The sequence below is a fragment of the Rhamphochromis longiceps genome, linkage group LG8 (assembly GCF_057381845.1).
Source record: "Rhamphochromis longiceps isolate RC_006_pf linkage group LG8, R_longiceps_female_GT1.1, whole genome shotgun sequence".
In the NCBI taxonomy this organism is placed as follows: domain Eukaryota; kingdom Metazoa; phylum Chordata; class Actinopteri; order Cichliformes; family Cichlidae; genus Rhamphochromis; species Rhamphochromis longiceps.
In genome coordinates this window covers 15,562,268-15,583,538 of record NC_140564.1, presented here as the reverse complement: position 1 = coordinate 15,583,538, position 21,271 = coordinate 15,562,268, and the positions used below count along the sequence as shown (strand labels likewise).

The following is a 21,271-nucleotide window of genomic DNA, read 5'->3' as shown; positions in this document are numbered from 1 at the left end:
CACTGAATGGTCTGACCTTGGGGTGAATTTGCTGGGACATCCTCCCCTTGGAAGATTGTCCTGAATGATATTGAATAATCTTCCTCACTTTAGGATGATGAACTTCAATCTTGTAATCCTTCCCAGATTGATGGGCAGCAACTACTGCTTCTGTAAGATCACTGCTGATGTCTTTAATTATTGGCATTGTGTTAACACAGACCTGCAAATCACCAAAATATCTGCTTTTATAGAGCTGCTCACATTTGCTAATTATCAGTTACGGTGGTTCTTTTTGGCTTTTGAGTTTTTGTTGAATAAATATGGACGCAGAGTAATATGTCATGTGTTGTTGATCATTTATGTTTGTATTTATCTAATTGTGAGACCTCCTTACGACTAAATTATTTGTATTATATCCTCATACATGAAATGTTGTAATTGAAATAGGGTAGATTTTCTTTCTATCATGACTCTAAGTGATCAAGCCCATTATTTCCAGGATATTTAAGTCACTAATCCAGTTCTGAACCTAGAACCTCAGCAGGCTCACACTTTAATCAATCGGCTTGCTGTACTTATGAGACAATAACCCGCAGAGTGTTGCTTAAGTTGTGAGTCTGAGCCAGACCTTTAAGGGACAATGGCTGTTAAGTAAAAAGGATTCAGTGAGTTACATATGTTTAGAATGCGATGCAACAACATGACAAATACAATCCTGTAATCTACTTTATACTTCAAACAATCTGGAGGCATTTATTCAACTTCATGCAGAAGCTATTTCTGCATGTTAGTTTCAAGACTTCAAACTGTAACAGAATAATCATTATACTAATAATGATTAGGACTAGTCTGGTTAGGAGTCACCTTTTCATTATGATTGAACCTAAAAAAGAAGCCAGTGACACTAAGGCTTCACCTGTAGAAGTACTGTGTTACCTTACCTGCAGCAGGTGAGGGGAAAACAGCAGGACATGGTGCCTGATCCACTCACACAGAAAAACCTCTGTAATTTAAATATCTGCTAAGTGCTAAGTATTTTAGTTTCCAAATGTACATTTGTGTGCCTTTTTCTTGTGCTAGTCCTAGAGAAAAGTAAAATATAGAAATGACTGATCCATCCATTCTCTTCCACTCATCCAGTTCAGAGCCACAGGAGGCTGAAGCCTGAAGTGTGGGTACACCCTGGACAGATCAGAAATGATACAGACTAAGAAAAAATAAACAAAACAAGTTTTCAACATAATAAAAAAATGCAATCCTGTGCAGACCTTTTAATTTTCTCTCTGTCTGGTCTACATTAAGAAAAATTAACCACTAAGATTCACTTCTTAGACTGAGTTCTTCATATCATAGCGCTCACAGCAAGGTCTACAAATGAGTAACTATGAAGTTATTAAAAATAATTGCATTTAAACTCAATTACTATTCTGCGGTTTGTATCCATTAGAAGTCTGTTTTATTGCAGTGATGTAAACTGTTTGTAATCACTGTACTGACTGTGTGAGTCTGTATATTAAAAACTCATCGGAGCTTTAAAACAGAAATTGCTCCATGTCTCGGGCAATTAAAGGGACAGTTAATGTAGATCGCTAATAACATTCAATGACTTGCATCTCCCTGACCAGGTTTAGGAAGCTTATCCATCACAAGAACATTCAGTCCCTGCAATTATTATAGTGTCAGTTAATATGGCTGTGATTACCCATTTTATGTCCAAAATGTACAATCCATCGCAAAATGCTGAGAAAGGCATAGGCAACTTTTTCCTCAGACAACTTTCCACACATAAACATATCAGGAATGTGTTTTTTCTGCAGTGGATTAAATGATTGGCTGAAAACATAACGATACTGAAATCTATCAGTTGTCTGTTCCATGTTTATTCCATGTTCAAGCACAACGCATCAGATCCTACACTAAACAGAATATCTAACAGCCAATCACATGACAGAAACCCAGTGAATTTAGGTATGTAGACATGGTCAAGATGACCTGACAAAGTTCAAACAGAATATCAGAATGGGGAGGAAAGGTGATTTAAGTGACTTTGAATGTGCCGTGGTTGTTGGTGTCAGACAGGCTCCTCTGACTATCTTAAAAATTGTTGATCTACTGGTGCACAACCATCATTAGTGTTTACAGGGAAAGGTCTGAAAAATCGAAAATATCCAGTGTGCGGCAGTTCTCTAGGTGAAAATGCCTTCTTGATGTCAGACCAAACTGCTTTACCAACAACAAAATTAACTCAAATAACCACTCGTTACAACCAAGCTACGCAGAAGAGCATCTCTGAATGCACGGCAGACCTTGAAGAAGACGAACAGCAGAAGACGGCACCGGTGCCACTCCTGTCAGCTAGTTACAGGAAACTGATGCTGCAAATCACATGGACTCAACAAAATAGGGCAATATCAGGCTGGAAAGATGTTACCTGGTCTGATGAATGTGAATTTCTGCTGTGACATCTGGTAGAGTCAGAGTTTGGCTTAAGCAACATGAAAGCATGGAAGTTAAAAGAGGGGTTAATTAACCCAATCAACTAGCAAGGTGTGCCTAATAAAGTGTCCAATGTAGTGACTGTGTCACACACACACCTGAAATATCAGGAGACTGTAAAAATGCACCTGTAAGACAGTTCTGGAGCTTGTCAAATTATGTGGTCTTTATACAATTTTAAACCCATTATGAGCAAGCGCTTGGCAACAGTGGGAAGCAAAAACTCCCTTTTAACAGGAAGAAATCTCTGACACAGCCAGGCTCAGGGAGGAGCAGCCATCTGGGAAACTATACTTAGGGTTAAAGTAACATGCACAGTATTGTGTTGTTTTAAATGTACATTTTGCACCGAGTCCTGTTTGGAGGTTGTGTAGTAAAATATTAATACTTGGAAACTAAAACAGTTACATGAGTATAAACACAAACAGGAGCAAAGTTACAGAAATACTTCACTGAATTTATTGTCATGTGAAAAAACAAGAGAAACTTTATTATTAGACATCACCAAATTATAACCTCTTCAAAATCAAAATATACTGTAAAATGTCATATAGAAACCATCTTACAGTCTAAAGTATTACATGTGCTTTGCACTGTGAAAGGGCTGGCAGCAAAGTCAGATTACGCAACAACACCAAACAAGCGAGGGCAGCTGTGTAGGTGTTACACTATGAGCAGAGGATTTCGTCTGAGTTCTTGGTAAACACTGAGAAGCAGCCGATCTCTCTGCACTGTGGACACGACCTCACCAAAGGCTCCTGAGATCTGACTTTGCTGGATCTGTTAACGCACAGAGGACACATGAAACAAAAAACACAGACGAGCTTTAATCTTAACACACTTACAGACATCCCAAGCCCTCAAAAGCTCTAAAGTCTTGCTAATCAATTAATTGAACTAAGAGAAAATAGCTGGATAATTACGTGTATTTAATGATACGGAGGGCTTTGACATTAATGGGATTAATCGTCAAGCGCGGGCCCACTTACCTCGGCCCGCTGCAGCGCCCGTCTTAATCCTAAAATCTGGACATTCTTTGTAGAGGCGGTTTTCTCTGTGGCGCTCTGCAGCAGAGTCTGTGTCGAGGAGCAGAGGAAAAATTCAAACCTAAAGAATTTCAAGTAAAACAGGGACATGAAGCGTTGTTCTCAAGCCCAAAGACACGATAACGCTTCCTTTTAAACCGACCACACTGTTTGCAGCACACGTTAAAAGAATCGTCCCAGTTTCCATGTCATAGCACTGACTCGCAGCTCTCCTGCGAGTAGCTTAGTGTGTTTGTGAGGCTGGACGTCCTCCCTGATGCAGCCCTCCCCTCCCCTTCCCAAAGGATTTGTGTCTCCTCCTGGAATCGAAGCGGGGGATCTTTCGCTTGTTAGGCTAACATGTGAACCACTGCACTAGGGAGCCGCTATTTTTACGCTCCTTCTATTTATGCCAATTCAAGTGGCTGGAAGGTGGAATGGCAAATTTGCACGTATCACAAAAGTCTAGCAGTATGTTCTGCATCAGTGGTGTCAAACATAAGACTCCAATCCGGCCCATCTAGACATGTTTGGCAAAGCTGAAAGAGGAGATAAATATTGAATTCTTGTGTCCGTGGTAAAAGAAATAAAATAAAATAGGACATTTTCTGTGAATTAACAAAAACTATCTGCTTTATAATTGGAGAACAGTTGGGCCAATCAGCAACCAGAAGCTTTTCTGTTAATGTCTTACATTTTATCCCCTTATAGTCACACTGAAAGATTTCTTTCCTTTGCTACAGCAGCGTTTCCCTATCATGCAGAAAAACTGGGATAATATTGAAGTTGTACTTCTTTTTCTTATATTAGCATATCTCTGGGATTAAATGTGCAGTTAAACTACTTTACAATGACAGAAATGGGAGTTTGATTGGGCTGGCCCACTTAAGATCAAATAGTGTGGCCCTTGATGTGAAGTGAGTTTGACATCCCTGTTATACATCTGTACAGTTTTACATTAAAAAAGAAGAATGCAAAATATTCAAAATCTGCAACTACCTAAGTTTAGCCAGAAATTAGCTTATGTTATATAAGTGTGTTCTGGACCTGGATCCGGCGCAGCACAGCATGGTGCAGGCCACACACCGCTGCTAAAGATGAGCTCTCGATCTGAACCTCGATTGTAGCCTCCTTGTCTGTGCTCTCCTCCTCCCCCACGTTTATCTGGAGAATAAAGGAGCATTGACGATGAGGATATAAAACATACCAATATATGATTATATCATATTAGATAACGATTGACCTCTTTCACTGTCAGTTTCATTGCCGCTCCGTTTGGACCACGAGCGTGGGCCACTGAGGTGCTCAAAGCAATCTTGTCTCCTTGGCAACCCATCTTCACTCCTTCAGTATCTTCAGACAACAGTCGCTCAAGCAAAGACAGGCAGAGATCTTCGGGGTCTCGTATCGACTCTTTGGCATCCAAATTTGAACTCTTTTTTGGCTTCAGCGTATCCCTCACTATCTCTGATGACACCCATACGCTTGCTGAATACTTCTCAGGCTCAGGCTTTGCAGCACTTTCTCCTCCTCTGTTCGTTCTACCGCTGCACCTGAGCTGGCGCGAGCTTAAAAAGGTCTGGATGCTATCTGCTGCGGCGCTGCTGGGCTGAACTGTGGCCATCTTATGAGTAGCTGTGGGACTGTTTAGCTGCAGAGCATGCAGCCAGTCCACTGTCAGTGTGGACAGGGGCAAACTGATACAGCTGCTCTGCAAGCCTGCAAAGCTCGCCGCCACCTCCTCCTCTCCCAGAAGACTCGAGAGCGAGAAGATGAGCGAGCAGCTCACAGTCATGGGGAAAGATGCATCACCTGCAGCTGCGATAGGCAGAGACGCTTCGAATGTTTGCCCCGGACGGAGGTCGTGAAACGGGAATGAAAAATTAGTGGAGGAGCTTTCTCCTGCTGGGGAGGAAGAATAAGACAGAGGGGACACCGTAATGCTCAGCGTCCAGCCTCGTTCCAGGACAAATGGACTTGAATTATGCAGGAAACACACAAGGCTCAAGGAGTCTTTCTGAAGCAGTCTGCTCCAGCTAGTCTCGAAATGACATCTGATTGGTTTCTCCTTAATTGGAAGATCAGTAGTTGTGTCTGCCATCAGCAGGAAACTGACGCTGACGGCGTGATTCAGAAGCCTCAGAAACTGGTTTTTGGATTTGATGACTGTTTTCAGCACTGATGCTCTATATGAAGAAAGCAAAAAAAAAAAAAAATCACATATATATTTACAGATCTTTGCTGTGTTTTATTTAAATGTCGTCTTTCACACCCGATCAAATACTTGACGGGCATACCTCTCACAAACATCCCCGATGGCAGACAGGAGGTCCCTGACACTGCGGGACACCTGTGTGGAAGGAAGCTTAGACGATCCTTCATCCACCCTCCCCGCAGGTAAGCAGATCCTCTGGAGCTGCCCTCTGGCAGACACTCCAAGCAGCTGTACATCACCTGCTGTGCATGAAGCATTTTTAGAGTTAGGAAAAATAGTTTGAGAGTTTAAATTAGAATACAAGACAGAATTACATGAGTGCACAACATGTAGAACCTGTGCATTTTCCTGTTTCCTAACTTGAAGAGCACATTGAAGCTGAACTTATAATAAATCCATTCAAAGTCAGCACGTCTATTCTGCTCACCCGCAGTGCTGCATGCAGGCTCAGCCAGGGCGATGACTCTGCACACATTTAAACTGCTGGGGCTCTGGAGGGCGGCCGCTGTCGTCCCAGATGTCTCTTCCCCTCTTTCTTTGCTTTCTCTCGCAAACGATCCCTCCGACAGATCCAGTCGGAGCAGATCTGCACCAGTGCTGTAGTAAAAACAGCTTTTATCCATGCAGCCGCACCATACAGGCCCTGGTACACACCCCTCAGTAAAAGCAGCCACAGCGCTTCCCCCCTCTGAGCCTGCCTTGTCAGTCTTGATCAGTGCCACTCTGCCTTGTTCGCCCGCCGCCACCAAGCACTGTGCGTGACCCGTTTCCGTGACAACAGATGCACCGACAAAACAGACCGGCTGCTCCAGGCTGTGCAGGACTCGAAGGCGCGATCCCGGGAGACGCAGAGGAAGGAAACACAGGCGCCCATCTGGCAGGCCGCAAAGGATGACTGGAGATTTGGCAAGGGCGGCTTCAACTCCAAATAACAGTTTGAAGAGGAGAGGCTCCAGGTGGAAGTGGTCTTGAGCTACAGTTGACTCTGCAGAAGCATTGGAGGAAGACGATGCCTCTACATCACCCGAATGGATGCAAATTAGCACAGAGCCCTTTCTTGGTCCTCTATTTGACTCAGCAGCGCCACAGTCCACAGCTGAGGCCACCGGCAGATGGAACGAGCCAAACTCCTTGTGGCTAGTAGACGCCGTTTGCTTTGGCGTTTTGTACAAAGTCAGCAGCCAGGAGGCATCTCTCTGGCAAAGGGTCAGGAGCACAGAGCCAACGAGGAGCAGAGATGACACTTCATCTGCTCCAACAACGAGACACTCTTGGGAGATTTTCAGTTCAGCTGGACTGGAGGATGCATCAGCTTGAGAGCTCTGATCCCTGCAGAGGAGAAATGTCATATTACATAAGAGCAATTTAGCAGAGTTGAAATAACAGCATTAATTAAAAAAGGTTTACTGAAATCTAACTATGAGGGTTCATACCTGTGTAGCAGAAACTGTAAGTTTACACGGTAAACTCCACTCCTGCATGCAACATAGATTAGCTGCTTGTCCTGGTTTCCAACCAGGTCATTAACAGCAGCAGGTAACAGGAGGACAGTCTGCAACAGCACAATACGAAGCAACACACAGTATGGTTAATCCAGAGATATGCCCTGCAGTGTAGCTTATGTCTTAGTATAGCTTAATATTTGATTGATATCTAGATTTATTAGTATCTTTTTCCCCTAATATATCTCTAGTTAACTTTTTTTGCTTTCTGACCCTTGTGGTGTTGTAACAAGTGACTTTCCCCAGTGTGGGATAAATAAAGTACATAGATCTATATCTATTTATCTGTGTCTGATACATGTAAATCGGATACTTGCCGTGATTTTCCTCTCACGTTTACTGAACACGTAGATCTCTTCAGTGCCAGTGCAGATTAAAACATCTGTTCCGAAACCACAGAGGATCTTCACTTTATAAGATCTTCCCGAAAACCCAAACTGTGCCCAAGTCTCGACAGCACACCGTCCCTCCATAACCTGGACCCGGGGGGAGAAGAAGAAGAAGCCGCTGAATGAGCATATGTCACGTTAAGCTCACTTTAATGGTACTATCAGCTCAGTGAGGGATGCTAATGTGAGGTTATGTGAACCGGTTGTTGACAGAGGATGTGACACTGTCTCACAAAGTTCCGCGCGTTGTGCTTTCGACCAATAAACGTAATGAACTACATTGCCCATGACCACAAAGCGGAAGTGGGACGCAAGTATAACGGATGCTTGAACTTAAGGTTGACTCGTGCTCACGTAGAAGGTAGAGAGTAATGAATGAGAGCAAGTTTTGTTTTGTTTTTTAAATAAAGTCGAGTCAAATTTTAAACGTAGTTTGAGCGCATTTGTCTAATAAATTTCCTTATTTTTTCTCTCGGTCAAGAACACATGATGGCGCTCTTGTGCTCATACGATTAACTAATATACACACGAAGAAGGTGGGCAACCAATCAAAACAGCCGAATTGAAGTGTCGTCGAAATTTGAAAAGGCTCTGTAGTTTAGCTCACGGGTTCGTGCGACAGTGAATACAATGGATCCATACAACGAGGAAAACATCAAAATGTATTTTTTTGAGAATAGGTTAAAAACTTATGGGGGGTGGCCATTCGACGAAGACTGCAAGTGCACGCCGGAAAACGTGAGTTAACGTTTAAACTGAGGTTGGAAACGGTGAGCGACGCCTTACTGTTGACATGCTAACAGTACAACAGCAGCTGGCGTGAAAGCAAAAAGAAAAGCGGCTCAGATGAAATACAATCTAGCTAAACTCTGGTTTAGCTGTAGATTTAAATGAAATACAAATCTTCTGACTCCCCATCTGTATGCCTAAATACACACTTGTTTTGGCTCCTAGTCCCTAAACCTAAATGTACTCAATTTACGACAAATTCTCACATTTAACGCGCTGAAACCGACACATTAACTGCAAGGATCTATTGTTTTCCTTGTTGATTCATCCGAGTTATTTTTTTTCCAATTAAAACTGCTTAAATTTAAATAGTAATGGACATGTAGTGATGGGCAGATGAAGCTTCACGAAGCACTGAAGCTCTTCGTCCAATTGGTTCACCCCAGTGCAAAGCTTCTTGAAGCTTCATTTGCTCTAGTAGGACACCTACTGGACGTAAAAATATTAGTTGGCATGAATTTGAAGAGTGTGGCCTTTTGCACACAGCCTGTAAATGTCAACAACAAAAGGAGTGTGTAAAACATGTATATTGTAGTGATGGCAGTATACTGTGTATATTTATACTGGCAGTATGGAAAATGATTATTTGGAAATGCTTAAAATGGAAATGATCATTTACTGTGAGGTGAGGTGTGGACAGTGGTTGTGCTTTTGTAACGTTGAGGTATGGACAGCTACACACTGAGGCTTTGAGCCTCAGTCCTGCCCGTTCACATTTTATTCTATAAAAACTACATTTTCACTGCTTTTACGTCCTTTTTAGTGGGGAGAACATAGCTAGGATTTAATGATTTAACAAATCTTTTGAATCCTTTGTCCTCCACAATGCTAAATGGCTGGGAGTCCTCAATCACCATGCTAACCAGGTCTTCATCTATTTGAGATTGTTCTCCTGAGGAAAGACAATAAAGACAAAGCACAAATATAAAATCACACACGTAACTTATTACAGTTGTAGAATATTGTTATATCATTTAGTAATGTTACTAATATTAGTAATATTATCATGACATTTGATGGCTCACCTGGTCTTGCTCCTCAATCGCTGTTCCCCTTATTCTCATGCAAAGCTCTGTAGTGCCTAAGCATGGATGAGGTGTTGTTGTTATATCCCAGCTCCCTGGCACATAGCAAACACTTCACCTTGTACAAAAGTACAGACAGCTTAACATAAATTGTATTGCACCATCAGTATTATGAAAATACATCTTCTGTAGAAATTTACATACCTTGTTGGGAGGAATAAAATCAAAATGTTCCCACACAGGTGAGGACATCCTCCTCTTCTTAGCTGGCTCCATTCTCTCCTGACTTTCTCTCCTCACTCTCATAAACCTCCAAACTGTCTCCAAACTCTCACTAACCGCAACTCTCCATCAAACACCCACATTTTGAATGAAGTCTGAGGGGTTTATATCGCTGTCATAGCTCGCGGCAAAGTTCGAACCACTTCACGAACCAGTCACCTGGTACAGCCGGGCAGCGAGGCTTCGGACGTCATCATTTTCAGCTCCTCCCATAAATGAGGCAAGCCTCGATACGCGCATCGCGGAAACGCCCCCTAAATTACTCGACACAAGCTTTGAAGCCTCGATACAGAACGTCACATCACTATGGACATGTACTGTCAATTTATTAGGTACAAGTTGCTACTATCGCGTTGGGCCCCCTTTTGCCTTCAAAGCTGTTTTAACTCTTCGTGGTACAGATTCAACCAAGTGGGGGAAACATTCAGAGATTTTGGTTCCTATTGACATGATAGCATATTTGTAGACTTCACATCCATGATGCATCCACCACATCCCAAAATCTCTCCACTGGATTGAGATCTGGTGACTGTGGAGGCCATTTGAGTACAGTGAACTCGCTGTCAAGCTCAAAAAAACAGCTTTACGCAATTCAAGCCTTGTGACATGGTGGGTTAGCCTTTTGGATGTAGCCATCAGTAGTTCTAAAGCACTGGACATTGACAGGAACAATAATCAGTTGCCCGTGGTGTTGCCTAAATGACACTCAGTTGGTAGTAAAGGGCCCGAAGTCAGCCAAGAAGATATCCCACATACCTGAACTGTTGACAGGAGGCAGAAGGCTTCTATGTTGTTTATGCCAAATTCTGACACTGAGATCTGAATGCCACAACAGATACTGAGACTTTATAGCAGAGATTTTAATGAGCCTCTGCGAACTGCAACTCAGTTTCATGTTCTTAGCTGACAGGAGAGGCACCCAGTGTGGTCTTCTGCTGCTGGAGCCCATCTGCTTCAAGGTTCAATGTGTTGTGTGTTCGGAGATGCGCCTCTGCATACTACATTTGTAACGACTGGTTATTTGAGTTAATGCTGCTGTCAGTAGTTGTTGTTGTCATTATTATTTGTAGTAGTAGTGTTATGACAAAACAAATAGCTTATACAGTACAGTCTCAAAAGATTAATATAATGGAGTATGGAGCTCAATAACTTAAAGTCTAGATGACATACAATAAAGAAAAAATAAAGTGAGTAATAAATATATTAAATGACTCATTTTAATTAAATAAACCCGAGTGGTACGTGTGAAAAGCTCTATATGAAGTTTTGTTTTTTTTGGGGTTTTTTTTCGTGCAACATGACATCTTCATTTATTCCTGCAGATGGCTAAAGCCGGCTTCATTCACACACCTTCAGAGAACAGCCCAGACATCGCCATGTGTTTCTTTTGCCTGAAAGAGCTGGAGGGCTGGGAGCCAGAGGATGACCCAGAGTAAGAGCACACATCACATTACTGGGCTCAGAAATAAAAAATAAACTGCCCAATAGTTGTTAATTTCTTCCATAAATTTAAGCCGTTCTTGTTTTTACAAGTCGTTAATAATGTCTCCAGCATGTCTTCAGTATTATTAAGCAAACTTCAAACATGTTGCCAAATTGGTGTCAAAGTTATTGCCAAGTGATTTTTGCTAACATTTTATGACAGCTCAGAACCATCTGTGCTCACCCTGGGTTATTTCCCCCTTTTTGGCTCACTCGTAATAAAAACATGTGAGCGATCCGGTGACACGAGTGTTTGGTGAGGCTTGGTGATTTATTATTATTTTTGTTTGTTTTTCTCCTCCAGTAACAGCTGTTGACTCCTATAAGCCTTTCCTTTAATGTGCGAGAGTTTGCCTGTGACCCCCGGTCCCCCATTTTGACTCTTATTGTCATAATTAACAAGACTTGTGTTTCAGTGGCATTATTTAGGAGTCTTTGTGACTACATGCCCACAGCTCTTTACTTTCCCATCTATCTCTTGTTTTTGCCAGAAAGGAGCACAAGTCTCATTCGCCATCCTGCCACTTCATTGCCCTGAAGAAAAAAGTGGAAGACCTGACTGTGGAGGAATTCTACAGATTGCAGAAAGAGAGGCACAAGTTCATCAATGTACGTTCTTTATAGGAAGTCACGAATCTGTTGTCTTGTATAATAACAATTTATTAAATAGTTTTTTGGGATATGTCTGACGAGCGAACACTTTGCCGACTAGAATAATGTCTGCTAATTATTTCCATGACAACAAGGCCTTAATTACTGATCTGCAGTTGATCTTCTTTGCTCACAGAACAAATCTTGTAATGAGGCCATCACCAAGTTTGAAGAGGCAGCCAAACTGAGGCGAGCAGACATCATCAAGACGGCCATGGGAGAAGAGTGACACAGCGACAGATTCAGATGAATGACATGAGCTCGTTTGTGTATCTGAGAAAGATGGAGAGAATAATTGTAGCTGTCAGAATTATTGACTTGTTCCTCACCAAACTCATTTTTATGTTTCCTTTGTGTGCCTTCATGTCATCTTTTTTCACGTATGTGTTTTTATCTTTTAACACTTTCTGTTTTTATGTAATCTGATATCTAATAAATATTGGATTCTGTAACATAATTATTTATGGTGTCTTTAATATAGATGTAGTCTGTTAGAGCAACATGAATCCTCCACTCAAAAGGTCTGGCTGTATTTATAATGTATTTAGATTTGATTATATTTATATAAGCCTTTGCATCTCTAGCTTTCTCCATACCACAGCTTGAAATTGAGGTTAAAGTATTTTACTCAAACACAAATGAGTGCAGCCTCTTAACTCTCCGCTATTTGCTCCCTCCGTGTTTTGCGTAAACGTGTGCGTTTCAGTGTGAATCCGAGTCCCTCCCAGACAGGAGCTGCTGCTGCTCAGGCAGGTTCTTATCTCTTTGTTACTGTGTGATCATTCATTAATTGAGAACGGAAATGAATATCGATTAGTCAATTGGAAAGATTTTGGGGAGGGATATTTTTTCCTGATTACTTAGCCGGCGGTGATGAGTGCGTAAAAGCACTCCAAAGCACACTCGACAGCAGAAGACCTCCGTTACGCATGAGCTGAAGCCACCGAGTTTCACGCGTGTCTCAAACCTTAACCTGTCCAAGATGAAGGTATCTTTTGGCGCTTTCGTTATCGCAGCTGGCATCTGCGGGATGCTAAGCTTTGCCTTTTTGGCCACTTCCCTCGGCACCGATTATTGGTACATTATAGAAATGAATCCCATGAATGTCAGCGACTTTGAGAACATGAGTTCCCACTCGGGACTGTGGAGCATCAACGAAGGTAGGCTGCCACTTTTCTTAACTTTTGCCTCTAAATGCTGAGATCTAAACCCTCAACCAACATCACCGTGTTGTTAAATGTGATATTCAGGTGGGAAGATGCACACGGGCTCTATCGACTCGTTCACAGTTGACTACTCCGGGGTCTCCGATACCGAGCTGCGCATGCTGAGTGAGTCCAGAAACAACACCAGCTTTTCTGCTAATGAACTTTCACTGTCAAGGCAGCTATAACTCCGCTGATGCTCCATAATCCATCTGTTTCTACCCAGACATGCACAGTGCAATTGTGGTGATGCTTCCCCTCAGCCTGGTTCTGTTGCTCTTTGGAGGCATCTGTGGATTGGTCAGCTCCCTGGCTCGTAGCCCGATCCTCCTCACCGGCACGGCGTCGTACTTCTTCATCTGCAGTAAGTTCGGGTTCACTTTATTTACTCTGATCTGTTTAACCTTAGACCCACGAAGATCGGTCCGGATGTCCAGCTCTGAGTATTGAATACGCGTGAGGTCAGCCGCTTTGTGAGGGCATTGCGGTGTGTGAAAACGGAAAACACTTAGTTGCTAAGGGTTTTAGTGCATCCATTTACCCTCCATTCAATTCTGATCCATTAAAACACAATTGCCACAGGCCAGTGTGGCCAGAGAGCTCTATCCGAAAGAGACTGCGCAATCAATCACCCAAACGTGTCCGTCTAACACTTTGTACTTTTTATATAGTCTGTAATTTCACATCGTGTTTATTGGGCATCATGAGACCTGCACATGAGTCAGTTAGACCACAGAAGTATTACAAATATAGGTCATGACTCATATGTGGCACACGTAAATGGACTACAAGCAGATATGGGTTTTAAGAAATCTACTTTCAATGAGAATTTTATATTGCAGTTGTCATTATTTTCATAAACACTGTATTATGCAGTAAATTCGGACTATAGAAATTCTTTCATTCATACATGAAATGCATCGCATTTGGAATTAAGTAAAAACTACATGTAACCATATGTTGACGATGATACTGCTCTCCCCAAAAAATTATCTTTAAGCAAAACTTCACTCCAGAAATGTAAGCTGTCTTAATAACGACACAGCATTACTTAGGGAATCGTTTTGATTGACTTGTGATTATTAACTCTGCAACATTTATTAATAATTAACTTCTGACAGGAGGGGAAAATATGAATTAGTGTGCTGTTATTAAGGAATCGCAGTGGTTTTGTAACAGCATGTCTGTGTATCTGTATACAACCATGGCCATTTCATTAGGCACAAATTGCTAGTACTGCGTTGCACCTCATTATGCCTTCAGAGCACAGATTCAACAACGTGCTGGAAACATTTCTCTGAGATTTTTGGTCCATGTTAACATGACAGCATCACAAAGTTGCTGCAGATTTGTTGGCTGCACTTCCATGATGAGACTCTCCTGTTCCACCACATCCCAAAGGTGCTCTATTGGATTGAGATCTGCTGAGTGTGGAGGCCATTTGAGTACAGTGAAGTCACTGTCATGTTTGAGAAAACAGTTTGAGATAATTTGAGCTTTGTGACATGATGCGTTATCCTGCTGGAAGCAGCCAATAGAAGATGGGTACACTGTGATCATGCCAAAAACAAAAAATGATCCAGACAACATTACACCAACAGCAGCAGCCTGAACCACTGATACAATCTCTGTAAACCTTGGAGATGGTTGTGAATGAAAATCCCAGCAGATCAGCAGTTTTCTGAACCAGCTGCTCTGGCAACAACAACTATGCCACATTCAAAGTGACTTAAATCACCTTTCTGATGCTCAGCTTGAACTTCAGCAGGTCGTCTTGACCATGTCTCCATGCAGTGTGCATCAGGTTGCTGTTACATGACCAGATAATTAGGTCTTCTCTGCTTACTGTGGGTCTTTTGCATCCTCTTCATCAGCCCCTCAATCAACCGACTCCTCCGCTAACAAGCATTTGAAGAGGCTTACCTAACAAAATGGCCAATGACTGTATGAATTACACAGATTAAAGGTCAGGCTGCCTCTTTTAGCACACATCTTTCGATTTTGCTCCCCTAAACTACTGTTCCTGCTTCAAATTCAGCACATCTTAAATTTTAAAGCTTTATAATTCAACTTCAGTGGGTTTGCTGAAATTGATATGTTCTCATCGCATCATTAATCAGTGAGGACCGTTTGCCTCAAAAAGATGGCCGGAGCAAACTGGCATGTGTTAAGACACCCCAGTTGTGAAAGAGACAAACAAGACGAAGATAATATTCCAAATGTTTCAGCCGCCATGTAAAATGTTGAACCTGGTTATCTGATCCAAATTCAGAACATGATCTGAGTAAGAATAGCTTAGTTAGAGCTGAATTACTCATTTGACTTTTGAATTAAACAGTTACAGACCACAGAGCTGTTTCTTTTTGGTGTGTATTGAATCTGTGCCGGGCGATAACAGAAAAACCTGAAAAACTAAAAAACAGGAAACTGTAATAAAAGTGGCATTCAGGTCACAACTAAGACAGAAAGTGTTAAGATGTCATGTATCATGCACCTACAGTGATTATTAGTTTAGTAGCTCAAAAAGCTGTAAATGTGAAATAGTTAGATTACTGTTAATGCCATTCTCTTAATCTAGCTATTTCCAGTAATTAAGTTATTCTTGTCTGCATAAATCTAGCGCCTGAGCTTCTGGATCTCCTGGGCGCTCTTCTGCCAACGCCTTATGACCTCCATAAATGGGACCTTGTGATAGACAAACACATACTTAAACAGACTCTTCATAGTCTCACTTTAACAAGCAGCACATGGTTAAGTGTGGAATAAAATAAAGTCTTGAATTAGATTGGAGTCATCTTGTGAACTTGTTGACTGTTGGACTTTTTAAAAGACCTCAGCCTCCGAGCCGGGCATTTCTTAATCTCTCTCGATTTTGCCACTCTGCTCTGTCGTTGGGCGCTCTGCTGCTCTTAGTTGTAAGCATTTAATTAACTTTTAATGTCGGAGTATTTTTAGAGTTAGCCCATTAGTAAGCGTGCAGTGCATTTATGAACACGATTGTAACGTAGTGTGATGAGGAAGACAACAAGAGTTTTGCTATATTACAGGATGAAGTCTTTAATTGTTCATTTGCACAACACAACCAAAATTAAAATTACCAACGGCTAATATTGGTTATCTCAGTGCAGCGTTCTCCTGAGAAGCCTCGGGCCTTGGCATTCGTGCAGATGTTTACATTAACCGCCCACTTTAACATTGTTCCAGACTGAGCACACACACCCCCATGGCAACGGCGCTTCAGTGCTGGATACAAACCGTGTTTATGAGTAAATAACTATGAATGGCATTCTGTTGCTGTCTGATTTGCAGTGCCTGAATGTGACATTAAAACAAATGCTTCAGCAGCAGAAGAGGGGTTAAAAACAGAAACATTTCTGTAGTAAGTCTTGACCCACTCTTAATATTTTGCATCCAAGCATTCACACTTTCTTGTCATTTTTTTAAAAAGTGGTCGTGAGCAACAGTTCTTGAGGCTTTCTGAAGGCCTTTCAAAGTTTTTCTTTGGACATTGACAGCTTTTTCACTCATTTTCAGTCCGATCCTCGTAACTTCAAAATTTCAGGGGAATGTTTTTTATCTGTTAAGCCACTGCAGTTTGTGGTATTTTTGTGATTCACAGAGAGCTATTAGCTAAAAACTTGGCCTATCTCAGCGTGGTTTGCAGTGTGTCCTTAAAAAATTCAAAAACTGGACAAGTGGAGGTTTGTATCTGACCCTTGATGAAGCCTCATCAGAAATGAGCTCAATGTAAGGGTGGCTGTCAAGAAATCATTCTTAAGTTAGAAAAACAAGAAAAACGGTTGGGATGAATTTCAGCCATTGGTTAAAATCATCAATCTGTTTGGTGGAGGTCAGGATAGAGGTACAACAGTGAGTGTCCATAGCGATCTGTAAAACATGATGGTTTGGAGCTGCATTTCAGCTAGTCGTGTTCAGGATCTTTTTAAAACTGATGGAATTCTAAATGCAAAAATGTATCATCAGCTTTTGATCCACCATCTGGAAAACATCTTAATTAGAAATGGGTTCATTTTTCAGCATGACAATAATCCCAAACACCCCAGCAAATGTCAATAGTTTCCATGTGTTCATTCAATCAGTAGGCCTGAAACATTAATGAAACTTCTTAGTTCAGAAAGAGCTTTAAGGATCACTCCTAGAAGCCTTTCAAGGGGCAAAAAGCTGCTTAAGGGTTATGTTGAAGTGATCGTATCAAATATTGACTTTCATTTCAACTCATTAGAATTGTACCAACTCTGTTTTTGCTTTATTTACTGCATTTCTATATGTCTTTGCAGATGTTTCGATACATCTCTGCAACTATTTTACCATTTTTGTAGCAATCTCTAAAGAAATGAAAAGTCCCTCAAGACTTTAGTAGCTGTTTCTTTTCAATAAATCCCCCGATTTGTAAGATGGCAAATAAAAGTGGTTATTTGAGCAGATACTAGTGTTATTACGTAGGCACTCTCATTTTTGCACAATCAGTTGGTGAATATTTGGTCTAATGTCTGTAAAAAAAAAAAAAAAAATTCAAGACAGTCTATTAATCTCTTAAGATATCGAACAAAAGAAGCGAACCAACTTGACATTAAGATGCCTATTCTAACTAAATCTAATCTAAACTTCAGTGACACTCACGTCCTGTTACAGGATATAATGAAAAGCGATAGTTTTTACACTGAATAAAATATATCTTTGATTTGATTTCTTTATTTCTATTTTTTTATTTATTCTTTTAGCTGTCTGCTCAATCATTAAAACTGATTACACACCTGATGAAAAATTATTCCATTACTTGACTTCCTTATCTCTATTATGGTAAAAGTTGTCTTTCCTATATGCGCTGCAGTTCAATCATTTCCTGTCTCTCTATTTGTTTCTTGGCAAAGTGCATAAAAATGAGGCGTCAGATGCGGTTTCCTCATCATATTCCTAGTTTGTTGCACCTTGGGGTGTAATTGTAATAAAATCTTTATTAGTCCCGCCCTGGGTAGCTTCATTTGCATCCCCTTAAAACCAGTAGCAAGCTGTCAGAATTAAAAGGGTTTCCAATAGCAACACTGTGGAACAGTGTGTGTGTGTGTGGGTGTGTGTGTCTCAGTCTAGTCTCTGATGAGTAGAATAACAGACAATCCATGCGTCAGTGCTGTTCCTGTCTCTCATAATATGAGATTCTGGGCAGCTTCATGAGTTACCGTTCTCAGCTCTCAGCACAGAGCTCTGACTAGAACACATTTCCGCTTCAGAATTGCTGGAGTACGATGCCAGCTTGTGCAGGTGTTTGCTTCTAAAATGCTATCCTCCTCAACAGGGTATATAATTTATTGTCACCTCTAAACCTGGAACCAAACTAATAGCAGATCCAAATAAGGATTTCCTTTATCTATCTCGCCCAGAACCCTGATACAGGATGCAGGTTTGGTGAAAACTCTGAGTTTGTTAAACTTGAGATCGAGGAAAATGCAAAGCTTTCAGTTCCATAAAGGAAGCCAACTTAAATCCCAGGTTATCTATTGAGCTAAAAGTCTGGGTTTAATCTGTCTCCTCTCCTCCTGCTACGTCTGAACTTTCTGTTTCATTTCCTAATTCATACAGTCGATATCACAGCTCCTATTTGCTTTGCAGAGACTGAGCTCTTTACAAGCACTGAAATGTCAGTTAGATGTTAACATAACTTTTATAATAAGGGCAGAGAAATTGGGAATTTATTATCAGCTCAGAATAAAACTCATAAAACTAATCAGTATGACGATTTAGACAAAAAGGCCTCTCAGTAATAATCAATCATTTTTCATGTCATAATTGGCCACACTGATGAAAACATTTTGTTGGAGAAAATGTTAAGTGAATGTGACACTAAATCTGGACAAAAAGTAACCACCCCTCATTCATCTAAGTTATTTTTTTGCTTCTAAGAAGCAAAAAATGGTTTTGAGCAATCTTTTTCAAAACCAGTTGAATGTAATTTGTTCCCATTACTTTAGTCAATCTACAAAAAAATGCCAACGATAACACTCTCTGACAGACATAAAATAGTATTTTTGCACCGACGAGGTGATTCTGAAAGAGCTATTAGCCAAAAATTCAGCATGTCTGAGAACGGTGTGTAGTGTTTCCAGTTTAAGTGGGGGACAAAAGAAGTAGTGTTAGGACTAAAAAACTATTTTCAGCTGATTCAATTTTCAATTCAATGCAGTTTTATTTATAAATATACAAATCACAACTACAGTTACCTCAAAGTATTTTATACTGTAATGTAAAGACCCTAAAATAATACAGAGAAAATGTCAACAATCAGACCCTCTATGAGCAAGCACATGGCAATAGTGCGAAGAAAAAACTCCCTTTAAACAGGAAGAAACTTTCAGCAGAACCAGGCTCAGGGAGGAGCAGCCAACTGCCACGACCAGTTGGGGGTGAGGGGAGGAAGATGGGACAAACTACATTCTGTGAAAGAGAGTCAGAAATTAATAATAACTATAATGAATAAATGCAGAGTGGTGTAAAGCCACATATTGTGAAAAGAGGTGAGTGAAGAAACACTTACTGCAGCATGGGAAGCCCCCAGCAGCCAAAACAAAGGGAGGATTCAGAGTTCCCTGATCCAGCTCTAACTATATACTTTAAATATACCAGTTTTGACTGCTTTGAATCTGAAGACCCTGAACTTACTTGCCTCTTCCTGTGTGTATATGTGTGAATCTCCAGGTCTGCTGACTATGTGCGGCGCCAGTCTCTACATCATTTACTCGAACCAGGCACTGGCTGAGACTGAGAGGCTGGTGGGTCAGGAGGGTCTGGCCTACATTCACACGTCTTTCGGCTGGTCCTTCGGTCTAGCCTGGCTCTCCTACGGCCTGGAGCTCCTCACTGGAGTACTGTTGCTTACAGCTGCACAAATGGCCAAGCTCCAGCACACCAGTCCCATCATGGCCTAACATAATCAGTGCAGTGGGCCTATGGTGTTCTAGATGAGAACTGAACTGTGTGTGAATACTAGAGAAAGGAAAGGATGACGATGCGGTGTGATTCTACCTTCACACAGACTCCAAAGGCTATCATAAAAATTGATGTGGAGCGAACTGTTTTATGGATCTATTTTCCTTCAGTTTGGGCAGTTCTGACTTTCTGACGATGAGGTCCAAGTAAGGAGGCGGATTTATACTGTCAATTACATTTGACCAATGACGCCCTCTTGTGGTGGGGGTTGAATTTGCACCTCATACACGGAGTGTATCTGTTGATCATACTGTTGTGCCAAACTAAACTGACAAGCTTTCAATTCACTATAATATAATGTTTCTTTAACTTATCTCATATGAGTCGCTTTGTTTGTTAATATATATGTTAATATATATGTTAATATATATATATATGTGTGAGAGAGACTTTTGTCATGCAGATTAATTTGATGAAAAGTGAAACCGTTTTTTTCAGTAAGTCTCATGTGTTGTTTAACACTGCTCTACATAAGTTACACGTTTTTGTATTAGTGTTCAGTGCGACTACAACACTGAGCCAACTTGCTGTCCCATTTCTCATGTTCTTTTGGTATCTCTGTAACAAATTTTAAATCCAATGCAAAGTTTATTGCATAATTAATCTCGTGTCAGTATGAAATTAACTACATGGAAAATAAATAGATACACTTAAACCAAGTTTTGCTGTTATAATAACTATTTTCTAGTAGTTTTTAACCCAAAAAATCAAAAAGGGGCCAGAGAAAGGTAACACAAGTATGTCAGTCCTTCTAATAAGTGTAAATGACTACTCTGCAGTGGACTATTAATTATCATAATTTTGTACTTTAATTTTCCATTGTCATTAGAACACATCACATTAATGAAATTATGAGCAAAAAATAATTAAATCTCTTTCCTTTTATTGTTAATTTTATTGCCAGCCAATAGAACAATTGTGAAGTGGTTCAAAGAGGCTCAAAAACTACAGTCATGTGGAAAAGAAAGTACAGAAAGAAAGAAACAGTCATATGGACAATGAACAGGTACAACATTACCTCTTAAATTCAAATTAATACGGTAGCAGCCAGGCGCTGGTGCTCAAATCCACTTGATTAATTTATCATCAGTGTCAGCATCTCTATAAAAGCAGATGTTTTGGCAGTTTGCTGGTCTGGAGCATTTGAGTATTTGTTAAAACGATTCCACAATCTTCACAAGAATGAACGTCCCAGCAAAAGGGCATCAGACCATTCAATGCTTATA

At 40.9% G+C, this 21,271-nt stretch overlaps 3 protein-coding genes across 4 annotated transcripts; 2 read left to right on the top strand and 1 right to left on the bottom strand.

Annotated features, from left to right (window-relative positions):
• Positions 1 to 2,951: 2,951 nt before the first annotated feature.
• faap100 (FA core complex associated protein 100) lies at positions 2,952 to 7,820 on the bottom strand. Of its 2 annotated transcripts, none has more exons than XM_085415975.1 (8): positions 7,538 to 7,820; positions 7,152 to 7,270; positions 6,146 to 7,047; positions 5,801 to 5,957; positions 4,747 to 5,689; positions 4,551 to 4,667; positions 3,468 to 3,554; positions 2,952 to 3,258 (listed from the first exon to the last, which is right to left on the bottom strand). In XM_085415975.1, exons 1-8 carry the CDS (start codon positions 7,691 to 7,693, stop codon positions 3,142 to 3,144), a joined length of 2,598 nt encoding a protein of 865 aa, XP_085272101.1. In that variant the 5' UTR covers positions 7,694 to 7,820; the 3' UTR covers positions 2,952 to 3,141. The 2 variants fall into 2 exon arrangements, with proteins under 2 accessions (XP_085272101.1, XP_085272100.1); XM_085415974.1 differs by having other exon boundaries at positions 2,954 to 3,258; positions 5,801 to 5,960; positions 7,538 to 7,819.
• A 359-nt stretch (positions 7,821 to 8,179) lies between these two features.
• On the top strand, positions 8,180 to 12,295 carry birc5a (baculoviral IAP repeat containing 5a). The gene is made up of 4 exons (XM_085415976.1): positions 8,180 to 8,347; positions 11,028 to 11,137; positions 11,679 to 11,796; positions 11,975 to 12,295. Exons 1-4 carry the CDS (start codon positions 8,240 to 8,242, stop codon positions 12,065 to 12,067), a joined length of 429 nt encoding a protein of 142 aa, XP_085272102.1. The 5' UTR covers positions 8,180 to 8,239; the 3' UTR covers positions 12,068 to 12,295.
• A 149-nt stretch (positions 12,296 to 12,444) lies between these two features.
• tmem235b (transmembrane protein 235b) lies at positions 12,445 to 20,360 on the top strand. The gene is made up of 4 exons (XM_085415977.1): positions 12,445 to 12,998; positions 13,089 to 13,169; positions 13,270 to 13,407; positions 19,755 to 20,360. Exons 1-4 carry the CDS (start codon positions 12,821 to 12,823, stop codon positions 19,982 to 19,984), a joined length of 627 nt encoding a protein of 208 aa, XP_085272103.1. The 5' UTR covers positions 12,445 to 12,820; the 3' UTR covers positions 19,985 to 20,360.
• Positions 20,361 to 21,271: the final 911 nt, after the last annotated feature.